This window comes from Idiotropiscis lumnitzeri, chromosome 16 (assembly GCF_059441095.1).
Source record: "Idiotropiscis lumnitzeri isolate Australia: NSW breed Sydney's pygmy pipehorse chromosome 16, RoL_Ilum_1.0, whole genome shotgun sequence".
Taxonomy (NCBI): domain Eukaryota; kingdom Metazoa; phylum Chordata; class Actinopteri; order Syngnathiformes; family Syngnathidae; genus Idiotropiscis; species Idiotropiscis lumnitzeri.
Genome location: NC_142406.1, coordinates 4529055 through 4548322, shown reverse-complemented (window position 1 = coordinate 4548322; position 19268 = coordinate 4529055). Strand labels below are relative to the sequence as shown.

At 39.7% G+C, this 19268-nt stretch overlaps 1 protein-coding gene, 1 long non-coding RNA gene, 1 other non-coding gene and 1 pseudogene across 3 annotated transcripts; 2 read left to right on the top strand and 2 right to left on the bottom strand.

Moving 5' to 3' along the window:
- Positions 1-7215: 7215 nt before the first annotated feature.
- LOC148320962 (uncharacterized) lies at positions 7216-7614 on the top strand. The gene is made up of 3 exons (XR_015846855.1): positions 7216-7256; positions 7379-7468; positions 7568-7614. It is a non-coding gene; the product is annotated as an uncharacterized LOC148320962 (long non-coding RNA).
- Positions 7615-8591: 977 nt separating this feature from the next.
- On the bottom strand, positions 8592-11399 carry LOC148320961 (homeobox protein MOX-2-like; annotated as a pseudogene).
- A 2736-nt stretch (positions 11400-14135) lies between these two features.
- Positions 14136-14271, top strand: LOC148320960 (U11 spliceosomal RNA). Its single transcript, XR_015839520.1, has one exon. It is a non-coding gene; the product is annotated as a U11 spliceosomal RNA (small nuclear RNA).
- Positions 14272-14895: 624 nt separating this feature from the next.
- Positions 14896-18290, bottom strand: LOC148320959 (tRNA selenocysteine 1-associated protein 1-like). Its single transcript, XM_088319013.1, has 9 exons — positions 18126-18290; positions 17650-17747; positions 17464-17578; positions 17341-17390; positions 17073-17204; positions 16165-16281; positions 15606-15804; positions 15488-15518; positions 14896-15407 (listed from the first exon to the last, which is right to left on the bottom strand). Exons 1-9 carry the CDS (start codon positions 18147-18149, stop codon positions 15247-15249), a joined length of 927 nt encoding a protein of 308 aa, XP_088175139.1. The 5' UTR covers positions 18150-18290; the 3' UTR covers positions 14896-15246.
- Between the last annotated feature and the right edge of the window lie 978 nt (positions 18291-19268).

Sequence of the window (19268 nt, the reverse complement as noted above, 5' to 3'; positions counted from 1 at the left end):
GGTCACACATTGCGTAAGCCTCTGTTCAGCCTGGGCAGGAATGTTGATTTCAAAATGCACTTCTTCCTTTATTTAATCATTTGTAATGATGTCAATTTACCCCTCTTTATTTTTTACTCGGAATTAATATTTAATAGTGCTAATTCGTTTGAATGTTGTTACAATAGATTCAAAGTCAATTTTCACCTGAGTTTTGGCGCCCCCTGGAGTCAACGGTGCCCTTAGCATATGAGTATATTGCCTAAAGCAGGGGTGGGCAAACCTTTTGATTGGCGGGCCACAATGGGTTCTAAAATTTGACAGAGGGACCGGACCAGGAGCAGATGAGTGGAGTGTTTTGGTAACCTCACCTCATCAGAGAAAACAAATACATTTAATTTTAAATGAAAGTGAACAAAAGCATTACAACAATATATATGTCTCTGAAAAACCACAGTATTTAGAAAATAAAACATTAACAAGTTTTATTCATTTAATTTTTTTCCAAGTTTGGCGGGCCGGATTAAAACGTTTAACGGGCCGCATGTGGCCCCCGGGCCGTAGTTTGCCCACGTCTGGTCTAAAGGGTGAGCCGTTACTGCTACCAAGCGTGTCGCATATGTGATTCTGCCATCCCTGATCAAGCTTTAAACCGGGGGTCCACAAGTCCAGTCCTCTAGAGCCCCTATCCTATCCATTTGTGATGTCTGTCTCTCCTACAACACACCTGATTCAAATGATCATAAATTAAGGGAGACATAAACCGGCTTGAAAGTGGCTCTCAAGGACCTGACATGGCCACCCCTGGTTTAGCTGTTTAGTGACACAAAGTTGATGTTTACTGTAAAACTAAACACACAATAAAAATAATTACATATATTGTATGTTTAAACAGAAGAAATGCTTCATTTTTAAATCAACGCTAGCACTAATGCTAAAGTCAATCCAAGATTGGCATCAACTTTGAGAGTGATATTCCTTCAAATAAAGTGAGTATGAGTAAACGCTGTAGAAACACGTTCACACAGGAAACATAACAGTAAAAAACTGTGAGTTATATGAAAGTTAAGTTAACATTTATATAGAGTTCAATCGTATCTCATTCTACATGCAGCCCCGAAGAGGCCAACGCGCACATAGCAGGAACAATCGGTATTTGCCACGATATTGTACAAAATACAGTATACCAAAAGTCCCACCTTAACACTACTCAAGATTTGTGAAAATGAACAATAACGTAAAATAACTATGACAGGAAGATGCTTATTCGAGGTTCGAATTTGTGCAAAGATGCAAGGCAACAAAGCTGTGGGTGTTGGAGAATGAAAATGCAAGCGTCTTGAAGTGCAAATTATATTTAGAAGTCTTTTGGTACTGGACAAAACAAATTAAGAATGAATCAAGAATAAGATATTTCAATCTTGTTCAAAATAATCTATTATAATTTTTTTACATAATCATCCAGTCCCACTTTGATGCCACACTGGAGAGTGGTTACATGACAATATGTCCTCACAAACTTTGAAAATACATTTTTCTTGTTACGAAACGTACACGTTGCATATGTAACGTGTCACAGTCCTTTACATGCTTTGTTTTTTTTTGTTTAGTTTTTTTTTTCTTTGACATTGATGACTGTCAAAACCAGAAAAAATACACATTTGGGGTCAAAAATGGGCCGCCATATTTCGGTCAATTTCACTTTTTTCAACTTTTTTATTTTCACAATACAACAAAAAGGGTCAAATTGACCCGAGTAGTGTTCGGTCCCTTTTGGACCCACATTTGTTTTTTTTTTTTGTTTTTTTGCGTGATAGCAAGAGAACTATTAACAAGAGTGCGATCAAGAGTGCGATCAAGAGTGCGATCAAGAGTGCGATCAAGAGTGCGATCAAGAGTGCGATCAAGAGTGCGATCAAGAGTGCGATCAAGAGTGCGATCAAGAGTGCGATCAAGAGTGCGATCAAGAGCATGGTACATGAACGTGAGCGATGTGGGATAACGATCCGACGCTGGGGAGTCGGTGTAAGTGTCTTAAATATCTTAATCTTAATCAGTGAGTGAATAGGAGTCCGGTGTGGAGCTGGTGGGCGCGTCCCGCAGCTGCTGACCGCCTGACCCGAGACGATCGCTGGGGGAACGCCCCCCACACCTGTCAAAACAAAAGCACATGGCATGACAGACACGGATCGTGACAGCTGCCTCATGCCTCTATAAACATATTTAAATCGGTGAATGTCACCAAAATATGACTTTCTTCCAACGATTTTATAACATGGAATGTGACATTTAGTGTGATGAAAAAATAATTAAATGTATGTTTTTATTAAATGTGTTATTAAATATATTAAATGTATAATTTAAATGTAATTATATGTATGAAATAAACAATATTTCCGTATGTATAGAATGTATTTTGTTATTCTCAATGATCAAATCATTCTGGGATGAAAAGTTGACAGCCAGTGAAAGAAATAGCAGCCGAAAGTGACGTCATAATCTCGCAGGAGGAAAAAAAAGTCAATTAAATATATTAAATGTATAATTTAATGTAATTAGATGTATGAAATAACCAATATTTCCGCGTGCATGGAATGTATTTTGTTATTTTCAATGATCAAATCATTCTGGGGTGAAAAAGTGAGAGCCAGTGAAAGAAATAGCGGACGAAAGCGCCGTCATCATCTTGCAGGAGAAAAAAAAAGTCAATTAAATATATTAAATGTATAATTAAATGTAATTAGATGCATGAAATAACCGATATTTCCGTATGTATAGAATGTATTTTGTTATTCTTAATGATTAAATCATTCTGGGGTGAAAAGTTGAGAGCCAGTGAAAGAAATAGCGGACGAAAGTGACGTCACAATCTCGCAGGAAAAAAAAAAAAGGCAAGAGACGCACATTGCCTCCCTGCGAAAATTTTGCTGATTGTGACGAGCTTCACGCGTGGACTTGTCGAAAGTCTGCCGGTATGCGTGCTGCACAAGAACGGCATAAATTTCACGATCCTGTCTTCACTCTTCGGAATTGAAGATGAAGACGTTTGTACTTGGCGCGGCCATGCTCGTTCTGTCGTTCAGCGCCTTCATGTATTATGGTGAGCACACATTAAATGTATTTTTATTTTTATTTGAATGCTTTTATGAGACATTTTCGAAACATTTGACCTTTTTAGAAGATCAGTCATGGTCAATACAAATTGTATGGCGTTTCATTAGTGGAACTCGCAAATTGCTTCGTACATTAACTTAAATATTTGACTGCAGATGAGTTTTGTTTAGCGCCCCCTGTGTACAAGTCAAAATAAAACTACGCTGCTCAAATGGTCGCCAATATTGAAATACATTACAATAGAATCTTGGAGTTTAGCGTCCTTTTATCCTAATTTATTTGCTTACTTCCTTACCTCCTCCCTTTTTCCATCTATCCTTCCTTCTTTCCAGAGTTCCACTCGCGAAGATTCCTGTGGAAGGTGCGTGTTCCCCTGGGGTGGTTGAGTTACTTTGCCAAAAAGTACTGAGTTGATTGGCTGGTTATTTCAGCAATCAATTTACATTGATTTGTTCATGTTTTTGGAAGTTGTTTTTGCCCTGAGCAAATGCTAAATATGTTTTGTTTTACAGATACATCATAAAAAGAATTCTACCACTTGGAAACCAGTGTTTTTTTGGGGGAAAAGCCTGAAGGTACAAAAGGACACTCTTTAATGTTCTGATTTCAAGATGCTCCCAGAAGTGTGCATTACCTCGTGGCAATTGGTCAATCATGAGTTCCGAATTATGACAAAGATGCTAAATGTGTTTTCCGTTTTGCAGAAATTTATCCCTGCTTGCCCGACCACCGGCCAACCAAAAGTGAATGTGAGCTCAGCCGCGAACTTCACGTTGCAGGTAATATTAGCAGGTGTAAAAGGCCACCCTCCTTTTTTGAATTAATGATGTCTGGGATTGATTATGAAATTAGTCATTTAATCCAAGTGAAAGTAATTGTATTTAAAACATGAGGAATAATCGGTTGATTGGTTAAGATAGGTTGGTCAAGGAGTTCCGACAAAGATGCTGTGTTTTCTGTTTTGCAGAACGTGAGCTCAGCCGCGGTGAATGCCACGTTGCAGGTATATCAGCAGGTGTAAAATACCACTGCTCTTTTCTGAATTCATGTCGGGGTGAAAGATTGACTGGTTTTAGATCGGTCGATCAATTAGGCAGAGTTCCGACAATTTCTGTTTTGCAGAAACTGCTCACCATTCCACCGACCACCGCCAAACCAGAGTTGAATGTGAGCTCAGCCTCGAACCTCACGTTGCAGGTATATCAGCACGTGTAAAAAACCATAATGATCTAGGGGTTTGTTGAATTGTGTTTTTTGATTGGTCGGTCAATTAGGCAGATGATACAGTTCCGACAATTATGACAAAGATGCTAATTGTGTTATTTCTGTTTTGCAGAACGTGAGCTCAGCTGCGGTGAATGCCACGTTGCAGGTATATCAGCAGGTCGCCTTTTTTGAGATGTCGGGTGTTGGTTGGGAATTGTTTTGGTAATTTAATCAAATTAGCTGAAAATTGTCTGGCTTTAGAAATGTATTTTTTTTCTTTTTTGCAGAATGTGAGCTCAGCCGCGGTGAATGCCACGTTGCAGGTATATCAGCAATGTAGAAGGCCACTCCTCTTTTCTGAATTGATCATCTAGGGGGTTGATTAGCAAAGTGTGTAAAATTGTCTGGTTTCAGAAGTGTGTTTTTTCGGTTTTGTAGAACGTGACCTTAGCCTCGGGGAACGCCACGTTGCAGGTATATCATCAGTGTAGGAAGGAAAATAGTTAGTTTAGTCGATATTAAAAACATTTTTTTAAAAATGACTTGAATGATTTATTGGCTGGTTGTTTTTTGACAGGTTTATCAATTGAACAGTTTGAAAGAGATGCTAAATGTATTTTTTTTTGTTTTACACAAACTGCCCAATCAGATTTCAGGGACAACTGCGGTGAAGCGCAGAAAGAAGGTGCATTTAAATCAGGACTTGAAAATTGATTGGCTGGTAGGTTTTGGGGTCTGTCTATGCCAACAACAGACGATAAATGTGTTTTGCAGAAACTACTCACCAATCAGAAACCAGCAAATGCAAGCTCAGCCCCGGTGAAGACCACTGCGCCAAGAGCTCAGCAGGTCCAAATTGCCAATCCTCTTCTGAAGATTGTTGCTGCTTGATTAGTCAATTGGTTGTTTGATGGGTTTATTAATGGGTTGGTTGAGAGTTATGACAAAGAATTGCTAATTGGGTTTGGCAGAAACTGCTCACCACTCAACCGACCACCGCCAAACCAGAGACGAACGTGAGCACAGCCTCAGTGAACGCCACATCGCAGGTATATCAGCTGGTGTGAAAGGCCAGCTTATTATTGGTTGAGAGGTCCAACATTTATGACAAAGAAATGCTCATTGGGTTTGGCAGAAACTGCTCACCACTCCACCAACCACCGCCAAACCAGAGACGAACGTGAGCACAGCCTCAGTGAACGCCACATCGCAGGTATATCAGCAGGTGTAAACGGCCACTCTTTTCTGAATTCATGGTTTCGGAAGTTGATTATGAAATTGGTTGGTTTTTGTTTGGCAGAAACTGCTCACCACTCCACCAACCACCGCCAAACCAGAGACGAACGTGAGCACAGCCTCAGTGAACGCCACATCGCAGGTATATCAGCAGGTGTAAACGGCCACTCTTTTCTGAATTCATGGTTTCGGAAGTTGATTATGAAATTGGTTGGTTTTTGTTTGACAGAAACTGCTCACCACTCCACCAACCACCGCCAATCCAGAGACGAACGTGACCTCAACTGCGGTGAACACCACATTGCAGGTATATCAGCAGGTGTAAAAGGCCAGCTTATTATTGGTTGAGAGGTCCAACATTTATGACAAAGAAATGCTCATTGGGTTTGGCAGAAACTGCTCACCACTCAACCGACCACCGCCAAACCAGAGACGAACGTGAGCACAGCCTCAGTGAACGCCACATCGCAGGTATATCAGCAGGTGTAAACGGCCACTCTTTTCTGAATTCATGGTTTCGGAAGTTGATTATGAAATTGGTTGGTTTTTGTTTGACAGAAACTGCTCACCACTCCACCAACCACCGCCAAACCAGAGACGAACGTGACCTCAACTGCGGTGAACACCACATTGCAGGTATATCAGCTGGTGTGAAAGGCCAGCTTATTGGTTGAGAGGTCCAACATTTATGACAAAGAAATGCTCATTGGGTTTGGCAGAAACTGCTCACCACTCCACCAACCACCGCCAAACCAGAGACGAACGTGAGCACAGCCTCAGTGAACGCCACATTGCAGGTATATCAGCAGGTGTAAACGGCCACTCTTTTCTGAATTCATGGTTTCGGAAGTTGATTATGAAATTGGTTGGTTTTTGTTTGGCAGAAACTGCTCACCACTCCACCAACCACCGCCAAACCAGAGACGAACGTGACCTCAACTGCAGTGAACACCACATTGCAGGTATATCAGCTGGTGTGAAAGGCCACTCCTCTTTTCTGAATTAACGATTTGATGCTAAATGTGTCTTTTGTGTTTTTGTTTTTTTTACAGAAACAGGCACCAGCGATGGACGTGACCTCAGCCTCAGTGAAGCCCACGGCGCATGGAAATCAGCAGGTACAAACGGTTAATCCTCTCGTCTGATTTGAAAGTACTGTCCATTCATTGGTGAAAAGGCCAATCCTCTTATACCAAGAAGTGTGTATAGAGTTCCAGCATGACAAAGAAATGCTGAATGTGTTTTGCAGGAACTGCTCACCACTCCATCAACCAAACAGGAACCAGCAATGAATGTGACCTCAGCCTCTGTGAAGCCCACTGTGCGTGGAAATCAGCAGGTACAAACGGCCAATCCTCTTGTGTGATTTGAAAATGTACGGTGTCCGTTGGTTGGTTGGTTGGTCAATCAGTGATAAGCTTCCAACTTCCAACATTTATGACCAACATGACAAATGCAAATTTTTATAGAAACTGCTCACCACGCCACGGACCACCGCCAAACCAGAGACTACCGTGACCGCAACCGCCGTGAACGCCACGTTGCAGGTATGAACAGGTGTCTCTTTACAGAAAATGTCGGGGCTTGATGAGAAAATTGGTTATTTAGTCAAAACATGATTTGAATGATTGTTCCGACAAAGGTTCTAATTGTGTTTTTTTAATGTTTTGCAGAAACTGGTGAACGTTAGCTCAGCCTCGTCGGTGAATGCCACGTTGCAGGTAAAAGGCCACTCCTGTATTCTGAAATCATGGAGTAGGGAATTGATTAAAAAATTGGGAGATAAATGATTGGCTGGTTTTTGACAGGTTGACCGGTTTGAAAAATGTGTTTTGTTTTACAGAAACTGCTCACCACTCCATCAACCAAACAGGAACCAGCAATGAATGTGAACTCAGCCTCGGTGAAGCCCACGGTGCATGGAAATCAACAGGTAAAAACGGCCAATCCTCTTGTCTGATTTGAAAATGTACTGTGCCCGTTGGTTTGTTGGTTTTGGGTGATAAGGTTGCAACATTTATGCCTACAACAGACCACTGCGCAACTGCTCACCACTCCACCGACCAACGCCAAACCAGAGATGAACGTGACCACAATGGCGGTGAACGCCACATTGCAGGTATATCAGCTGTTGTTAAAGGCCACTTTACAGAATTAATGTCGGGGCTTGTATTGGAAATTGGTGAGTAATGTTCCGACATTTATGACAAAGAATGTTTTTCTGTTTTGCAGAACAAGAGCTCAGCCTCGGTCAATTAAGAAAGAGATGCTGTTTGTTCGGCTTATTAGAGAGTTGTCATCAAATCAAGCTGCCACTTATGGTCTGGACACCGGCATTACCTAAATACGAACACGTTTCTTTTTAACTATATCTTTCTAATATTTTGCGAACTAGTTGCTTTCCAACAGTATTTCGCCTAGTTAAATTTTAGTATGATTATTTTACCGCCTTCTGTAGTATTGATTTGTCTTAAGATAGTGTTATGAAATTAATAAAAGAATATCAGCATGAATAAGGGTCATTGGTTTTGATGGCAACATGAGCATGTTCAGATGTTGAAGACTGAGAAGAAACCATTAATAGCAAACTCCTCCAGCCAGAGCTAGGCAGTCCGTGCCAGTTCGACCCTGACATCACGTAACCCGTGACAGTTGCATTGGGCAGGTAATGTGGAATGAGGAATACTGGTAGAATGAACAGCCTAGCATCATTTTTCAAGTCATATATTTTCAGAAACATTTGATCAACAAAAACAAAACAAATCCAGTGGAAAAATATGAAAAATATCTGTTCATACAGTTTTCAAAGATTGTTAGTTGTGTACATTGTAATGTACAATGTTTGTTCAATGCTACGCTCAGACCGACTGTTAAAAAAAGATTAGTTAGCTTACTCCTGGGTTGATTGGTAATACCCGGAGAGTGGGCTATAAAAATATCTGAGTTTCAAGTGACAAAGGGCCGTTAAAATTTCAAAATAGGAATCTCGTACAAAGTAAAATGTCAACACCATTTTATATTCTCTAGCATACAGCGTAGGATGAAACCAAAGAAGGTCAAAGGTAAGGATGTTCTGAGCTCAGGTTGCTGTCTGGGCTCTCATTGTGGGGGAGCTTTCGGAGCGTTGTAGTCCCTCAATACCCGAAATCTCTGAGGGCAACAATATTCCCTTTTTGACATTCTTAAGTTCTCTCGCGAGTGCTACTGCACCCTGTTGGCCACACTTAACACGCTTCCACTTCATCCTCCTGTTCTGGAACCACACCTTCACCTGAGGGGAGTCATAAATTAAAATCAAGTCGAGTCGAGATAGTTGAATTTATATCGGGTCAAATCACAACAAGTTATTCCTCTCAAGATCTCTAGACCACGAGAAATAACACTGCATACGGCCATCCAGCAGGCATGTGCGCGCATCGCCACTAGATCAGGCGTGGGCAAACTACGGCCCGGGGGCCGTGCTTTAGTTCATTAAAATCAAATGTATTTTTTTTCTCCAATGAGGTGAGGTTACCAAAACACTCCATCCATCTGCTCCTGGCCCACCAATCAAAAATCTTTGTCCACCCCTGCACTAGATGATGCTCGGGAACCTCTTTTGCCCTGAACAAAAAAAAAGTTTACTTGCAACTCTGATTTTGCAAAAAAATAAAACATTGACCAATTTTATTAACCAATGTAAAGTGTTGGAAATGGCTTGCGCGTTTTGATGATGTAATGGTAATGATTGAACAAAACCAGTGTCAATATAGGTATAGGATGGTTGCGGTTTAGGAAAGGCTTGAGAAATGCAGTGGGGTGCAGCTCGAATCTTTACAGGGTTAGGTGGCACTGCATAGGCCCTCCCGCCACACTTAAGTACTGGTCCCACACTGCATGAAATGTGAACCCCTAAAAAATGAAAGACCCTCATGTTGTCAAACGAGGTCAATAAAAAGTAATGGTTTTGTATTTGCATTCGCTGACTTGCAGCAAGATGACAGATGTTATTGTAATAGATTAGAATGACTTTCTATGTTTCGGACTCCTCATAACTAATGTAAATAAACAAGTATCTTACTTGTCGTTCCGTCAGGTCGAGGTTGACCGCTATTTCGTAGCGTCTCAGTCTGGTCAAATAGTTGTGGTGTGCAAACTCGGACTCCAGTTCTCGAATCTGGTCTTTTGTGAAGGCTGTGCGTTCCTTTCTGGGCTTGTTGATCATGTCTGACTTATAGCCCGCGTCTTGGGACTCTGAAATGAAAAGCAGAACATTTTCCAGTCAGTCCACCAAAGGGTGGGGGAGGAGAGTCAAAAGGGGGTGCCGTTATTGTAAGAAATCACAGGATTTGGGAATTATTCTCATTGTTTGGTTTTGAACAATACAGATTACACAGTTTCAACATGTTGAAAATATAACACAATAGCTTTGTTGAACCTCTATTGTTAAATATGTTAAAAAAAATCTCACTTTAATGAAATGAAAATTTTTAAAAAGCTATTTTTTTATTATGAGTAGTATTTGTATAAAAGTCTTTGCAAAAAATAAAATGTGAAAATTGCGAATTATTTCTTGGATTAACGTTTTAAATACCCTATTTCCTCAAATAGATGCATTTTTTTAGGAATCGGTTTAAACAAATATCAACTCTGAAAAAAAAACAAAATCTTGCCATATTTTTGTTTCAGCGGCAAAGAAAATAGAGCGCAAAAACTGAATGTGGTTTTCAGCTGCTGGCTTCTATATAGTTTTTTTTTTTTTTTTTTAAGCCCAGGGAATCACAAAATTCTCCACATGGCATCTTCTCCAAAACCGCTTGTCGGTGTTGCTAAATGATTTAAACACCACGTTTTGAAATCTTCCTGGATATGTCCTTTTTAGTCTCTTTTACTGTTCAGTGATTTATACCGCATGTGTTTGCATAAAAAAAAAAAAAACTCTGCCAGGATGAGGTTGCATGCTCTGATAAATTACAAAGCACTTTTTTAAACTGACTGTCTGATTGGAAGTCAACCAACAAGAGTATAGAGATACATTGATGGACTAAGGAGGCTGAGGTCACGGCCCCTTTATTATGTCTTTGGAGACAAGTCCAAGTTAAAAAAAAAAACTGTAGGTTTTTAAGAGCTTTTGATCACCAGGTTGCATTTGTTAGGAAATCTGGAGAATTATGAGGGCACAATGGATAAAATCATTTTTCAAACTATCAAGCTCACTGTTTTGACTTGAATCAACTTGTTGCAAGTTTTAATGAGTTTCGGAAAATACAAGAATTTGTGAATTCAATTATCAATAGAATTATTTTCACTGAATTATTCCATTCAATACTACTGTTTCAACGGAAACATTTCATGCACGCCAGCCCGTTAATGGACCATCCCTTGGCTCTTGTGATGGTCACAGGAGGTTTTGTCAGGAAAAACACATTTTTAGAAAGTTTAAGAGAAGAAGATGATTTCCAAAGTGAAAAAAAACATTCCTTCATACCTTTCGGAGTCGTCATGTCAGTTTCATCCGATGAGACGACACTCTTTTGACTGTCCTCCTCACAGGATTTTCCCGTCGTTTCCCTACTCGGTTTATCTAGATCCCCGGAGCACAATTCCGAAGCTGTATTCTCAAATGACGGCAAACAGACACCGTTCCGAGCGCTAGGAGAGGGAATCTGTTGAGTGATAAGCCACGAGAAGGGCTGCTGTTGCTGTTGGGGAAGGTGGACTTGGCGTGCTGTATCATGAAGAGTGTCATTGTCCTCTGCTTCTTGGTCGCTACGGGGAGGTGAGAGGTTACTGCGGCTGTGGAGAGGCAACGGGGGAATGGCAGGGAGTACGTCCTGAGCTGGTGTGTGAGGGCTGCGTAAACAATCAAAAAGGGAGTGATCCATGGTGGGGGCGCGCCACCAAACTCTCACTCCAGCCTGTTGGAGGAAAGCAGCCACTCTCCTGAGAAGTAAAAAAAAAAAATGGGGATTTTTTTTTTTTTTGTTGCAAATCTTCAGATCCACTTAATTCGCAGGAAAATCCGGTTCATGGTAAGACTTGGTAAGACTAAGGCCAAGTCTGAAAATCTAAACAAGTAGTCACACACTGATGACAGCAAGGAAGGTCAAGACCACTTAAGCAGAAGTTGTGCTGGAAAGGAGAGTGAGAGGGGATGGAGGGAGGAGGCAGAGGAGAGTATCACATACGAGTTGTAACCTGAGATGAAAGGCTGGTTCGTTGCCGCACTACGACCGACCATATTTATTTAACGATGCACAATAAATCCGAACTATGCTCGTTCACCTTATAATTATAGTTAGCCATTTAAGAGCTCACATGGAAATGTGATGATTTCTAATATATTGTAGGTGTGGCACAACTTGCTCGCACACTATAAAGAAAAGAAAAACATGGGAAAAACATTTCAAGGCAATAATTGTGTTCATGATGAGTGACTTCACCATTTGCAATGCAAATATTCCCTACCTCGGTTTGATGCCTAAAAGTCAGGGTGTCAAACTCAATTCCTAAAACACTAAACAAAGGCCAACAGGATTAACAAGTATTGTACAATAAAGTCATAAGAATGCTTTGAATCGAAAGATTCCATTTGACATTCACGACAAGTTTACCCGTCGTCAATGGTAGGAAATGAGTTAAGTGAAGGAATCTTCTCTTCAGGGGCAGAGATATGTGGTGGCAAAGCGTGGTCATGGCCACCCCTTGTCACTCTTTGGCCACACTTAGTGGAGAATTTCATATTTGAGTTTTTTCTGCCCTTTTCACACGGATACAGTACTCTTAGACTCACTGATACTCTGCCACAAGTTACTAATGTTAACTGCATATTTATTATAAAATTGATCTGAATACAAATTTATAAACAAATTGTCTTAAGTAAAGAACTTTTGATTCTGCGTGGCAGGATCAATAGAAAAACATAACGTTCGCACCAAGTAAGCAGAATGGCTGAGAAGTCATTGCTTATCATGCCATCCACAGTCATGCCTTCATGAAATAAAATGCATACAAATATCAAACTTGCACATACACACTCATAATACCAACAGGAACACACTAGCAAAAACAAAAAGCAATGTTTAAAATTGTGAAGAATTAAGAGATGCTTGTGTCACAGAGTTTTTAGATATGATTTGAATATATGAGCCAGAGATGGCAGTACGCGACACTGATTAGCGGTTAGCGAGTGAATCGGTGATTGAGATAGAGGTACAATATGATGGGGGTTGTTCTAGAAAGGTAGAAATTTTATTTCATGAAACCCTGACTGTGGGTGATATGTCAAGTCAAGTCAAGTCAGTTTTATTTGTATAGCCCTTAATCACAGACAGTCTCAAAGGGCTTTACATAGCCACGATCGACATCCCCGATCTTAACCTATATATAATATTCCCTTTATTAGTCCCACAATGGGGAAATTCGAGATTCGAACCCAGGCCTCCTGGGGAGACTGGGTCCTGAACGCGGCGCCTTAGACCACTCGGCCATCATATATATATATATATATATATATATATATATATATATATATATATATATATATATATATATATATATATATATATATATATATATATATATATATATATATATATATATATATATATATATATATATATATATATATATATATATATATATATATATATATATATATATATATATATATATATATATATATATAAATGCATGTCAGTGATGACAGGCCAGATGGATTTGAATAAATTAAAAAAAGAACTTGTACCACTAAATTACTTTATTTGATTGAACACTGAATTGCAAACAGGCAAGATGATATGTGACTTAACTTTGCAAACTATCATCATTGTGCTGTTGATATCTCGTATGATAAGTAACAGAGTTGCGGTTTTATGGTTCTATATATGTCCGACTTTCCGGTTAACACCCGCAACCCTAGTGGTGATAATCGTTTGAACTTTCCGGTTGGAACGTATTTGTAGACGTGAAGCAACTCAGAATTTTTCAAGGATGATTTTGAAAGATGACGATGGCACCCTCTTTTGGCAATTTGAGGGAACAGCGGCATGACGTCAGAATGAATCGCTTTTATTGTATTGGCGACAGAAAAATATGAGTGTTACAATTTCAAGTAAATTGAGAGTTGCAGAACTTTGTAGGCGATCATTTCTGAATACCACAGTGAGCAAATACATGTGTGATATTTTCCCAAACATTGCGATATTTTACAGAAACCATGCGATGGCCACGTTTTTTTCAACACGAGACGAAATGGGCAGTGCTAAAGTCCTCTCATTTATTTATTTTTATTTTTAATATCTCTATCCGTTTTTCTGCTACTTGTCAGCGTACGCGCTGAACTATCAAGCAGTAAAATTAATCAACCAAAACCAAGAACCGTGCTGCCGGAAGAATTACCCACAATGCATCACTGTCACTTTTGCATACTACAAATACAGCCAAATAATAACGATAGCTTCACTAAAGTGGACATTTTCCTCTATAATGTATTATGTATAATAGTACCACCACTTCTATAAGAATTTATATGCAGCTGAATAAGTTTTACCACCGTTGTGACACCATGACAGAGGAACGTTCTACCAATGCAGATATATGAAACGGTAACACAACCTCGATAAAAGGGCTTCAACAACGTCAGTGTTTCGGATAACAACCTTAATTGGGCGTTATTCGCGGAATCTAAATCAAGAGATTTCGGAAGCATAATTTTTACAACAGGGAATGCTAGTAACCGAGTGTTCTGGTGTCCCGCCTAATTTGTTTAAAAAAAAGAAACAAATCGCAGCTGGTTATGATATGCGACGTCAATTTAGGCCAGAATCCAAGAGGACGACGGTTCTCGACGTATCTCGAAATGGCCATGACTGGGAACCAAATCTTAAACCCCATGACGTCACGCATTGCTTCGCATTAGTTTCATGTTCACAAATAAATTTGCAAAGGTTAAATTTTTATTATTCTTGTGAAAGAACCGAAACAGTTTTTTTATATTTCTAAACGGTGCGAAACACAAAGTTACCAAAGCCTAGAAATTGCACTAGTTTCATTTTAGTGTCTTCAACGTTAACTGGACATTTGTCAATAAAAAGATGTAGATTGTCACTTTCATGTTTCAGCAGTTTCACTTGCAATCATAATGAAGGCAATCTGTATACTCATGCAACAATTTATTCTCTTCTGTCAATCTGTACTTATTTTTTTTAATTGCATTTGCAATCAAGATCCCCTTTTAAGGAAATATTTTTGGGTGGGGAATACAATCATATTCCAAATTTCTAACTATATCCGGTAGTGTATATTCATTTTTTTTAAAGGATGGCTCAAGTGTGGCATTAAAAATAAATTCTGAAAGAAAAGAGTATCCATGCAAAACTGTTCGGGTGGGTCCATGTTGAACACGGCACAATCCCAATTTGAGATTTAATGAACACAAAAGAAATAAACACACATTCTTAAAAAACATGAGCAAGTGACATTTTTTTTTTATTTTGTATTTTAACGACAAGCCAAGATTTGGTGGTAAAAACCTTGGATGCCAATTTAATACTAAAAGAATTACAAAACTTTTTCAACTGTCCTAAAAAAAAAGAAAACATGTCTTCCCCCGCTAGTTTCACTTGAATCTGAACAAGTACCCCAAAATATTTCCCTTGTCCTAAGAAAAGTCCACACTATTAAACCACAGCAGACGGCTGCAAATAAAACATGAAGCAACTGAATTCAGGTCTAGTAGCAAAGTGGATCTGGTATGCTTAACATCACTTGGTCCTGCTCCGATGAGAACTCTGCTGATTTCCACTGACAGTCAATTAGAGCGTCATACAGTTCTTCGCTGTTCTGTATGAACCTCTTGTTTGTTTCCAGCACATCCAGCTCCGCTGATGGATCTGCGACAACAGACACAGTTAATGAAACAACCTTTTCTCAAAAGTTTGGACTGTTCATGATCGTCAATCTAATTACAAACCTTCAAGACCATCATCCTGAACATCGATTTCCTAAACAAACAAACAAAAAAGAAACACAGGGTGCCATAAATCATATTTGCAAAATATATATGTTGGATTAAAAAAATGAGAGCTTACTTGTGATTGGGCATACTGTGAGTAATCATACTGCGGATACGTGTAGCCGTACGTTGCTGCGGTCTGATCGTATCCCCAGGAGGAGTAATAGTTCGGATACGCCTGCTGCTGGTATTGGCTGTACTGGTCATAGGTTGGCGTGTAGGTGGTGCTTGCTGGCCAGGTTTTGGTTTCCGGCTGCAGTGGTCTGTTCCTTAAACTGCACGAGTGAGAGCAGTTGACATTTTGGCATCTGGTCTCAGTCGTTTCAGTCATTAAATACTCAAGAGCAGGGGGGGCTACAATCCTGTTCCTTAAATTATGCTGTCCTGCCTGTTTTGCAAAATAATCAGGATCGTTATCTCGCTTCTGTCTTCCTTACTTATTATCTGATCATTTGAATCAGGTGTGCTGCAGCGGGAAGAGATGGAAAACAGGTAGGACAGCGCACCTCGGGGAACAGGATTGAAGACCTCTCTACTAAAGTATTGTTGCAAAACTTCTGTTGTAGATTCAATGGGTGTCCGTTTTTAGTTCCATAAATATGGAATATGCAAGAAGACCCCGAAAACAAACTTACTTGCTAGCTGCTAAGCTTAGTCGCAGGGCTTTACTCCCAAGCCCCACAGCTCCTTGACACTCGTCCAGCGCTCGCTTCTGCAAGCGCTCGTCGGGAAACTGAACAAAGCCGCAACCCCTAGGGCAAAACATGCATCGTCTCAAAGTTAGTTGCAAATCATTTTACAATTTGATACAGAAATATAACAAGACTGGGCTTGCGTAGACTTGTAGTGGAGTTAATATTTTCCGTTCAAGTTTTTCTATTCAAAAACAAGTTTTGTCTCATTCATTATTGAGTTTTCCCCACTTTTATGAATACAATTTTATTCTTAAAGGTTTTTTTTCTTTGTCATTTATTCTTTTCAGTCTAGGATAAGGGATGAACAATTAATCAAATTCAAATCAACACTTCAGTCTCCTGCAATTTGCAAATCAAAAAGGCTGCAATTTTGAGAAAAAAAAAATCGTTTAGGTCGGTCGGATTTCTATTTTTAGATATTGTATATTTATAGTGTCGAGATAAGTTCAGTGCTTAAAGCACTCCACACGTTTACGTGTAATTATTTAATGAAAAATAAAAAGTTGAAGTGTTAAAGGCACAGATTTGTTTGCATTAATTTAAATAGACAAACTGCCTTGTGCATAAAACTAACTTCTAAGACCAAAACATACATCCGATATTATTTATAGTAATACAGATTAATTTAACGCATGTTAAAAAAATAAATGGGAAGAGGACCTTAAAAAAACAATCACATCAAATTGCAATATTGAGGGTGGAAAAAAAAAGCAATTAGATTACTTTTCAAAATCGTTTAGGCTGAGCGTGGGCCTAATGCTTGTTCAAAATCTAGCTAGTTTATGATCATATGATCTCCATGTCAATTGATTATCTCCATACTAAGCAGCGAGATGACGTAAACTTACTTGGAGTTTCCCATGCTGTCCAACACTACTTTTCCTCCCCGACATGAAGGGAATCGGTTGTAGAAGAACTCGTACAACATCCCATCGTCTACCTCTGGAGTGAGGTCTCCCACAAACAAAGAATACATCTGACTACAAAAGATAAAAAAATAATCCATTAAGACAACACACAATGTGGCAACATTAAAATAAGACTCATAATAGGCCTTGTGTGTTTATCGTCACATTCAAGTTAGAGTTAAGACGCTGTTTCTTCATTACGTCTCACCCAGTTTCTTGTTTCCCAAAGGTAGCTCTGTTTAACTTGAATCTTGTAGGCTGTAAGAAAAAAAATTAAATGTGTCACCCGACCAGAAATAATAACGACATACTCCCCACGAATTCTTCATACTGGACTGGCTCCAGGTAAGGATTTCCCATTGATTTTACGAAGACACCTCTCAGCTGTGGCCTCATCCGCCATTTCCACAAAACAATAACCCAAGGCACTGCTGGACGATGGCGCACTGTCAAAAGTTAAATTAGAATCACAGGTACAGCAACGACAACAAAAACTACTCAAAGTTTTGACTCTTACCCTGTAACCTTGCTGCGTATGATCCGAACACTGACCGCCTGCTCACCCATGGTAGAAAAGGCTCTGGTGATGAACTTCTCGTCCATATAAGAATCCAGCTATAGTTCAGAATAGAAACAGTATTCAGATCGGGATACATTCAATGCTGAGGTCATCAACATGATGATGCTTTTAAGTAAAATCTGTATTTATTTGAGCGTCAATTCTCAGTTCTATTTCTTTGCGTAGGTACACCCAAATACAGCGAAATTGTAACACGCGAAGCAACCACACGAAAAGAAAACCACAAGACCATCGTTAGGACTTCATCGTATAATGTAAGACATGGGGGTCATGTTAAAAAAGAAATTGTTTCAACGGTGTATCGTTAACCGTTGCAAATTCCCTGCGCACGCCACCACTGTCGTGAAGACAAGCTAACATGATCATACGCTGTGTTGTTACATTAATCACAATAAAAACAACTATTAGCTTACATTTCCCATCCATAATGTACTCATGGTGCGGTAGACAATGCAGACTTTCAAACTGGAGTTTACAAGACAAAGTAATTTCGAAATAAATGTGTTAGCGTCCACATGCTAACAAGGAGCAGACGTGCTAGCTGTACGTATGACGTCACCACTAGGAGAGGACTTCCGCAATGCGTCACGTGGGGGACTTCTTCTTCTTTTAATTTACTGACGGATTCCATCTTTTTGGTGGATACCGCCACCTGCTGTGTGAAATGTGATGGACTTGGTACGCTAGTTTAGGAGGTTCAACTTGATCAGAAGTAACAAACAATTAAGACTCTGGAGTTATTCCGTCAACACTCTGCTTTGGGGTCAACCTGCTTTTAAACGTAACCCAAACTGCATCATATAGCCTAAGGAAAACAACAAGTGGGTCAAGAGTTGTGGAGAAGTGTAGTGTTGCGACTAGTCAAAGGCCTAGCAAATCCAGACTGAAATGCAATTGGACAAATATAGAAAAGCTTTATTTTCGTTGTAACAGGTACAATAGAATTTAAAGTCATCAGTGCAAAATAATGCATCAGCAGGGTAAACTAGGCAAGCGCAAACAACAAATTGTGCATGACTCACATCTGTTTAATCAAGTCAAATTGCACAAACCCTTAAAACAGTAAGGTACATTTCATAAAGAAACGCCTCCGAATCTAAAGGATGAAAGTATCAACATCACAAGTGTAAAAAATATAATTGGACATAAAATTCATATTTCTTAATGTGGGATTCCCCCGCCACCCTAACTGAATATATGCACTTAAAAATGCCCCCGCCAAAATTTTAGGTCTGTTGGAATTTTAACTAAATGTACGAATTAGTTATCTGACTCCATTAACCAAACACGACCCAACAATTATGCGCGCTCGTTTTGAGAGAGAAATGACCAGGAAGCCGGCAGTTCCACACGGGAGCGGATTTATTCCTAACAGCAGATCTAGTACAAAGCCTGGGGATCGGTCCCTCTCAGCACAGTTCTGCGCGTCTCAGTATCCAAAAGAAGACGTGCGCGCCAGGGCAGTTGTTTGTGCTCAACTGCCAATGAGCCACTGGTTCTGTTATTCTGCTTTGATGTCTGGAACGTTCTGCGTCAGCACACCCAGTTCTCAGACG

Coding starts and splice junctions, on each gene's coding strand:
- LOC148320959 (XM_088319013.1), bottom strand. CDS start 18,149: ATGAGTACATTATGGATGGGAAAT. Junction 16,282..17,072: donor GACAGCATGGGAAACTCCAA/GTAAGTTTACGT, acceptor GTTTTGCCCTAG/GGGTTGCGGCTTTGTTCAGT. Junction 15,519..15,605: donor CACAGTATGCCCAATCACAA/GTAAGCTCTCAT, acceptor TTGTTTGTTTAG/GAAATCGATGTTCAGGATGA.